This window comes from Megachile rotundata, unplaced genomic scaffold, assembly GCF_050947335.1.
Source record: "Megachile rotundata isolate GNS110a unplaced genomic scaffold, iyMegRotu1 scaffold0115, whole genome shotgun sequence".
Lineage (NCBI taxonomy): Eukaryota > Metazoa > Arthropoda > Insecta > Hymenoptera > Megachilidae > Megachile > Megachile rotundata.
In genome coordinates this window covers 96916-106373 of record NW_027473412.1, presented here as the reverse complement: position 1 = coordinate 106373, position 9458 = coordinate 96916, and the positions used below count along the sequence as shown (strand labels likewise).

The 9458-nt window shown below is 35.4% G+C and overlaps 2 protein-coding genes across 2 annotated transcripts; one reads left to right on the top strand and one right to left on the bottom strand.

Moving 5' to 3' along the window:
* Window positions 1-1573: 1573 nt before the first annotated feature.
* LOC143266273 (uncharacterized) lies at window positions 1574-3160 on the bottom strand. Its single transcript, XM_076541827.1, has one exon. The coding sequence runs from the start codon at window positions 3158-3160 to the stop codon at window positions 1574-1576; it is 1587 nt and encodes a 528-aa protein (XP_076397942.1).
* Window positions 3161-3188: 28 nt separating this feature from the next.
* Window positions 3189-4980, top strand: LOC143266272 (uncharacterized). Its single transcript, XM_076541826.1, has 2 exons — window positions 3189-3436; window positions 3630-4980. Exons 1-2 carry the CDS (start codon window positions 3189-3191, stop codon window positions 4978-4980), a joined length of 1599 nt encoding a protein of 532 aa, XP_076397941.1.
* The last annotated feature ends 4478 nt before the right edge of the window (window positions 4981-9458 follow it).

Sequence of the window (9458 nt, the reverse complement as noted above, 5' to 3'; positions counted from 1 at the left end):
TACACTCACTATTATCAATCTAACTCATATTATTAACCATATTATGCAGATATGATCGATAGAACGACAATTACTATACCTATTACTCTTATTATTATCATTCGAACTCATATTATTAGCCATATTATGGTCATATGACCGATAGAACGACAATTACTATACTTATTACACTCACTATTATCAATCTAACTCATATTATTAACCATATTATGCAGATATGATCGATAGAACGACAATAACTATACTCATTACTCTTATTATTATCTATCTAACTCATATTATTAGCCATATTATGCTTATATGATCGATAGAGCGACAATGACTATACTTATTACACTCACTATTATCAATCTAACTCATATTATTAACCATATTATGCAGATATGATCGATAGAACGACAATTTCTATACTCATTACTCTTATTATTATCAATCTAACTCATATTATTAGCCACACTATGCTTATATGATCGATAGTACGAAAATTGCTATACTCATTACTCTTACTATTATCAATCTAACTCATATTATTAGCCATATTCTGCTTATATGATCGATAGAACGACAATTACTATACTTATTACACTCACTATTGTCAATCTAACTCATATTATTAGCCATATTATGCTTATATGATCGATAGAACGACAACTACTATACTTATTACTCTTATTATTATCAATCTAACTCATATTATTAGCCATATTATGCTTATATGATCGATAGAGCGACAATTACTATACTTATTACACTCACTATTATCAATCTAACTCATATTATTAACCATATTATGCAGATATGATCGATAGAACGACAATTACTATACTCATTACTCTTATTATTATCAATCTAACTCATATTATTAGCCACATTATGCTTATATGATCGATAGAACGTCAATTACTATACTTATTACTCTTATCATTATCATTCTAACTCATATTATTAGCCATATTATGGTCATATGACCGATAGAACGACAATTACTATACTTATTACACTCACTATTATCAATCTAACTCATATTATTAACCATATTATGCAGATATGATCGATAGAACGACAATAACTATACTCATTACTCTTATTATTATCTATCTAACTCATATTATTAGCCATATTATGCTTATATGATCGATAGAGCGACAATGACTATACTTATTACACTCACTATTATCAATCTAACTCATATTATTAACCATATTATGCAGATATGATCGATAGAACGACAATTACTATACTCATTAATCTTATTATTATCAATCTAACTCATATTATTAGCCACATTATGCTTATATGATCGATAGTACGACTTGAGGCTTTCACGGCCCGGCGTCATACAGGTATTACTGTTGAGGCTTTCGGGTGTAAGCCGTGTCCTAAAGGAAGCGAGTTCCCAACGTTTCGCCAGCATTGCAGCTAGCTTCATCAGGGGTTACACTGATACTGGTGCGACTGGTGTTATGTCGCACCTTATATTGCGGTGTGATGCTCACGTTCCGGATCGTTGACTGTTCCGGTTGATTGCTTGCGCCCAATCAGAAAGGGGGGACTTTTTTGATTGTGCGCACAATTAAAAAACTGGGAAGAGCGTGTGCCAGATTGGGTTAATGTGATATCCTGTTTCCCGGTTGATGTTGTTCGGGTGTTTCCGTATTTCTATTGCTTCCCTGTACTTTCGGGGAAGATAGGCTGATGTTTTTGCCAATACTTTGGTTTTTTCGAACAGGATTTTGTGCCCAGTGGTAATCTGGTGTTCCGCCACGGCTGATTGAATATAGCCCAACCTGGCGCAACGCTCATGTTCCTTGAGTCTGGTGTTCACGCTCCTCCCAGTTTCGCCGATGTATACTTGGCCGCATGAGCATGGGATTTTGTATACCCCTGGTGTAGATAGCTGCGGCTGTGGGTCCTTGGGGGAGGTGAGGAGTTGACCTATTTTGGTATGGGTTGTGAAAACAGTCCTAATGTTGTGTTTCCTGAGGATTCTGCCTATGCGATCGGTCGTACCTTGAATGTATGGCAGGAAGGTAGTGGCGTGTTCTTTGTCGTGTGTGTCTGTCGTGTGGTTGCGTGTCGGTTTTGTTGTGTGGTTGGTCAGTCGGTCTATGGTGCGATTAATTTTGTGTTTGGAGTAACCGTTTTGTTGTAGTGTAAACCTGATGTGTTCCAGTTCATTGGCCAGGTTCTCTTGTTCGCTAATGCAGGTTGCTCTGTGGACGAGGGATGTGATTACGGAATTCTTTTGGGAAGGGTGGTGGTGGGATGTAGCATGTAGGTATCGGTTGGTATGTGTAGGTTTCCTGTAAACCTGATGGCCAAGGGTTCCGTCCGCTTTTCTAGTAATTAGGGTGTCAAGGAAAGGTAGTGAACGGTCTGGGGTTTCTATTTCCATAGTGAACTGTATGTTGGGATCCAAGGAATTTATGTAATTGAGGAAATCGCCAAGTTTTTCTCTTCCATGGCTCCAAACTACAAAGGTATCATCCACATACCTGAACCACTGAGATGGTTTTAGTGGCGCGTTATTGAGAATGTAATTCTCTAAGTACTCCATGTAGATGTCAGCGACTACGGGAGAGATGGGGGATCCCATTGCTGCTCCGGACACCTGTTCATAGTATGTACCTTGGAAGATGAAATAATTGGTGTTGAGGCAGTGCTGGATTAGAGGAACTAGGTTTTCAGGGACTTTATCCTGGATGATTTCGATACTTTTCTTGATGGGGACATTGGTGAAGAGGGACTGCACGTCGAAACTGACAAGTAAGTCATGGGGTAGGGTTCGGATGTCCTTGATCTTACTTATAAAGTGGGATGAGTTAGTTATGGAGCTGGGTGTGTTGCCGGTGAGGGGTTTGAGGACAGATGTGAGGTACTTTGAGAGCTTGTATGTGGGAGAACCGATGGTGCTGATTATTGGTCTGAGTGGAACGTTGGGTTTATGGATTTTAGGTAGTCCGTAGAGTCTAGGCGCTTTTGATTCTTTGGGTAGGATGGCTTTTGTGATGGGGTCAGGAAGTTTGGCATTTTTTATAAGGGTAGTAGTGGCTCTTTCAACCGAGGGTGTGGGGTCCTTGTTCACCGTCCTGTAAGTTGTATTGTCCAGTAGGTCATGTACCTTTTTGACGTATTCGTTTCTGTCCATAATGACCGTCATGTTACCTTTGTCGGCTGGGAGGATAAGGATGTCTTTGCGTTTCCTGATGTCCTGTAGTGCCTTCTGCTCGGATTTGGTTAGGTTGGAAGTAGGTGCTTTGGCCGATTTTAAGGTGTTGGTTGTCAGCCTTCTTATTTCGTTGGCCTGTTCTACTGGGAGGTTGTGGATGGCATTTTCGACTTGGCTAATGATTTCTTCAGTTGGGATTGATTTAGGAGTGATGGCAAACTTGTGTCCTTTGGCCAGTACAGATAAGGTGTCGGGAGTTAGAGGCAGGTCAGTCAGGTTTTTGACTGTGTCTTTCAGTGGTTCGACTTGGGTTTTGGGCTTGTGGAGCTTAGTAAACTTCTCCTTTTGCTTTTGCGTGCGGATGTTGCGCACTTTTAAAGCCTGCTCATAACTTAGTCGATCCACTCGCGCCTAGACTCTACGGACTACCTAAAATCCATAAACCCAACGTTCCACTCAGACCAATAATCAGCACCATCGGTTCTCCCACATACAAGCTCTCAAAGTACCTCACATCTGTCCTCAAACCCCTCACCGGCAACACACCCAGCTCCATAACTAACTCATCCCACTTTATAAGTAAGATCAAGGACATCCGAACCCTACCCCATGACTTACTTGTCAGTTTCGACGTGCAGTCCCTCTTCACCAATGTCCCCATCAAGAAAAGTATCGAAATCATCCAGGATAAAGTCCCTGAAAACCTAGTTCCTCTAATCCAGCACTGCCTCAACACCAATTATTTCATCTTCCAAGGTACATACTATGAACAGGTGTCCGGAGCAGCAATGGGATCCCCCATCTCTCCCGTAGTCGCTGACATCTACATGGAGTACTTAGAGAATTACATTCTCAATAACGCGCCACTAAAACCATCTCAGTGGTTCAGGTATGTGGATGATACCTTTGTAGTTTGGAGCCATGGAAGAGAAAAACTTGGCGATTTCCTCAATTACATAAATTCCTTGGATCCCAACATACAGTTCACTATGGAAATAGAAACCCCAGACCGTTCACTACCTTTCCTTGACACCCTAATTACTAGAAAAGCGGACGGAACCCTTGGCCATCAGGTTTACAGGAAACCTACACATACCAACCGATACCTACATGCTACATCCCACCACCACCCTTCCCAAAAGAATTCCGTAATCACATCCCTCGTCCACAGAGCAACCTGCATTAGCGAACAAGAGAACCTGGCCAATGAACTGGAACACATCAGGTTTACACTACAACAAAACGGTTACTCCAAACACAAAATTAATCGCACCATAGACCGACTGACCAACCACACAACAAAACCGACACGCAACCACACGACAGACACACACGACAAAGAACACGCCACTACCTTCCTGCCATACATTCAAGGTACGACCGATCGCATAGGCAGAATCCTCAGGAAACACAACATTAGGACTGTTTTCACAACCCATACCAAAATAGGTCAACTCCTCACCTCCCCCAAGGACCCACAGCCGCAGCTATCTACACCAGGGGTATACAAAATCCCATGCTCATGCGGCCAAGTATACATCGGCGAAACTGGGAGGAGCGTGAACACCAGACTCAAGGAACATGAGCGTTGCGCCAGGTTGGGCTATATTCAATCAGCCGTGGCGGAACACCAGATTACCACTGGGCACAAAATCCTGTTCGAAAAAACCAAAGTATTGGCAAAAACATCAGCCTATCTTCCCCGAAAGTACAGGGAAGCAATAGAAATACGGAAACACCCGAACAACATCAACCGGGAAACAGGATATCACATTAACCCAATCTGGCACACGCTCTTCCCAGTTTTTTAATTGTGCGCACAATCAAAAAAGTCCCCCCTTTCTGATTGGGCGCAAGCAATCAACCGGAACAGTCAACGATCCGGAACGTGAGCATCACACCGCAATATAAGGTGCGACATAACACCAGTCGCACCAGTATCAGTGTAACCCCTGATGAAGCTAGCTGCAATGCTGGCGAAACGTTGGGAACTCGCTTCCTTTAGGACACGGCTTACACCCGAAAGCCTCAACAGTAATACCGATAGTACGACAATTGCTATACTCATTACTCTTACTATTATCAATCTAACTCATATTATTAGCCATATTCTGCTTATATGATCGATAGAGCGACAATTACTATACTTATTACACTCACTATTATCAATCTAACTCATATTATTAACCATATTATGCAGATATGATCGATAGAACGACAATTACTATACCTATTACTCTTATTATTATCATTCTAACTCATATTATTAGCCATATTATGGTCATATGACCGATAGAACGACAATTACTATACTTATTACACTCACTATTATCAATCTAACTCATATTATTAACCATATTATGCAGATATGATCGATAGAACGACAATAACTATACTCATTACTCTTATTATTATCTATCTAACTCATATTATTAGCCATATTATGCTTATATGATCGATAGAGCGACAATGACTATACTTATTACACTCACTATTATCAATCTAACTCATATTATTAACCATATTATGCAGATATGATCGACAGAACGACAATTACTATACTCATTACTCTTATTATTATCAATCTAACTCATATTATTAGCCACATTATGCTTATATGATCGATAGAACGTCAATTACTATACTTATTACTCTTATTATTATCATTCTAACTCATATTATTAGCCATATTATGGTCATATGACCGATAGAACGACAATTACTATACTTATTACACTCACTATTATCAATCTAACTCATTTTATTAACCATATTATGCAGATATCATCGATAGAACGACAATAACTATACTCATTACTCTTATTATTATCTATCTAACTCATATTATTAGTCATATTATGCTTATATGATCGGTAGAGCGACAATGACTATACTTATTACACTCACTATTATCAATCTAACTCATATTATTAACCATATTATGCAGATATGATCGATAGAACGACAATTACTATACTCATTAATCTTATTATTATCAATCTAACTCATATTATTAGCCACATTATGCTTATATGATCGATAGTACGACAATTGCTCTGCTCATTACTCTTACTATTATCAATCTAACTCATATTATTAGCCATATTCTGCTTATATGATCGATAGGACGACAATTACTATACTCATTACTGTTATTATTATCAATCTAACTCATATTATTAGCCATATTATGCTTAAATGATCTATAGGACGACAATTACTATACTCATTACTGTTATTATTATCAATCTAACTCATATTATTAGTCATATTATGCTGATATGATCGATATAACGACAATTACTATACTCATTACTCTTATTATTATCAATGTAACTCATATTATTAGCTATATTATGCTTATATGATCGATAGAACGACATTTACTAAACTTATTACACTCACTATTATCAATCTAACTCATATTATTAACCATATTATGCAGATATGATCGATAGAACGACAATTACTATACTCATTACTCTTATTATTATCAATCTAACTCATATTATTAGCCATATTATGCTTATATGATCGATACAGCGACAATGACTATACTTATTACACTCACTATTATCAATCTAACTCATATTATTAACCATATTATGCAGATATGATCGATAGAACGACAATTACTAGACTCATTATTCTTATTATTATCAATCTAACTCATATTATTAGGCATATTATGCTTATATGATGGATAGAACGATAATTACTACACATATTACTCTTATTATTATCAATCTAACTCATATTATTAGCCATATTATGCTTATATGATCGATCGGACGACAATTACTATACTCATTACTGTCATTATTATCAATCTAACTCATATTATTAACCATATTATGCAGATATGATCGATAGAACGACAACTACTAGACTCATTATTCTTATTATTATCAACGTAACTCATATTATTAGCCATATTATGCTTATATGATCGATAGAGCGACAATTACTATACTTATTACACTCACTATTATCAATCTAACTCATATTATTAACCGTATTATGCAGATATGATCGATAGAACGACAATTACTATACTCATTACTCTTATTATTATCAATCTAACTCATATTATTAGCCACATTATGCTTACATGATCGATAGAACGTCAATTACTATACCTATTACTCTTATTATTATCATTCTAACTCATATTATTAGCCATATTATGGTCATATGACCGATAGAACGACAATTACTATACTTATTACACTCACTATTATCGTTCCAACTCATATTATTAACCATATTATGCAGATATGATCGATAGCACGACAATAACTATACTCATTACTCTTATTATTATCTATCTAACTCATATTATTAGCCATATTATGCTTATATGATCGATAGAGCGACAATGACTATACTTATTACACTCACTATTATCAATCTGACTCATATTATTAACCATATTATGCAGATATGATCGGTAGAACGACAATTACTATACTCATTAATCTTATTATTATCAATCTAACTCATATTATTAGCCACATTATGCTTATATGATCGATAGTACGACAATTGCTATACTCATTACTCTTACTATTATCAATCTAACTCATATTATTAGCCATATTCTGCTTATATGATCGATAGAACGACAATTACTATACATATTACACTCACTATTATCAATCTAACTCATATTATTAGCCATATTATGCTTATATGATCGATAGAACGACAATTACTATACTTATTACTCTTATTATTATCAATCTAACTCATATTATTAGCCATATTATGCTTATATGATCGATAGAGCGACAATTACTATACTTATTACACTCACTATTATCAATCTAACTCATATTATTAACCATATTATGCAGATATGATCGATAGAACGACAATTACTATACTCATTACTCTTATTATTATCAATCTAACTCATATTATTAGCCACATTATGCTTATATGATCGATAGTACGACAATTGCTATACTCATTACTCTTACTATTATCAATCTAACTCATATTATTAGCCATATTCTGCTTATATGATCGATAGAGCGACAATTACTATACTTATTACACTCACTATTATCAATCTAACTCATATTATTAACCATATTATGCAGATATGATCGATAGAACGACAATTACTATACCTATTACTCTTATTATTATCATTCGAACTCATATTATTAGCCATATTATGGTCATATGACCGATAGAACGACAATTACTATACTTATTACACTCACTATTATCAATCTAACTCATATTATTAACCATATTATGCAGATATGATCGATAGAACGACAATAACTATACTCATTACTCTTATTATTATCTATCTAACTCATATTATTAGCCATATTATGCTTATATGATCGATAGAGCGACAATGACTATACTTATTACACTCACTATTATCAATCTAACTCATATTATTAACCATATTATGCAGATATGATCGATAGAACGACAATTTCTATACTCATTACTCTTATTATTATCAATCTAACTCATATTATTAGCCACACTATGCTTATATGATCGATAGTACGAAAATTGCTATACTCATTACTCTTACTATTATCAATCTAACTCATATTATTAGCCATATTCTGCTTATATGATCGATAGAACGACAATTACTATACTTATTACACTCACTATTGTCAATCTAACTCATATTATTAGCCATATTATGCTTATATGATCGATAGAACGACAACTACTATACTTATTACTCTTATTATTATCAATCTAACTCATATTATTAGCCATATTATGCTTATATGATCGATAGAACGACAATAACTATACTCATTACTCTTATTATTATCTATCTAACTCATATTATTAGCCATATTATGCTTATATGATCGATAGAGCGACAATGACTATACTTATTACACTCACTATTATCAATCTAACTCATATTATTAACCATATTATGCAGATATGATCGATAGAACGACAATTACTATACTCATTAATCTTATTATTATCAATCTAACTCATATTATTAGCCACATTATGCTTATATGATCGATAGTACGACAATTGCTATACTCATTACTCTTACTATTATCAATCTAACTCATATTATTAGCCATATTCTGCTTATATGATCGATAGAGCGACAATTACTATACTTATTACACTCACTATTATCAATCTAACTCATATTATTAACCATATTATGCAGATATGATCGATAGAACGACAATTACTATACCTATTACTCTTATTATTATCATTCTAACTCATATTATTAGCCATATTATGGTCATATGACCGATAGAACGACAAT

Bases quoted from the DNA above. Each gene is read 5' to 3' on its own strand.
- LOC143266273 (XM_076541827.1), bottom strand. From the start codon at position 3,160: ATGACGGTCATTATGGACAGAAACGAATACGTCAAAAAGGTACATGAC.
- LOC143266272 (XM_076541826.1), top strand. From the start codon at position 3,189: ATGTCTTTGCGTTTCCTGATGTCCTGTAGTGCCTTCTGCTCGGATTTG. The intron at 3,437-3,629 runs GTCAGTCAGGTT...CGTTCCACTCAG, and splicing joins GTGTCGGGAGTTAGAGGCAG to ACCAATAATCAGCACCATCG.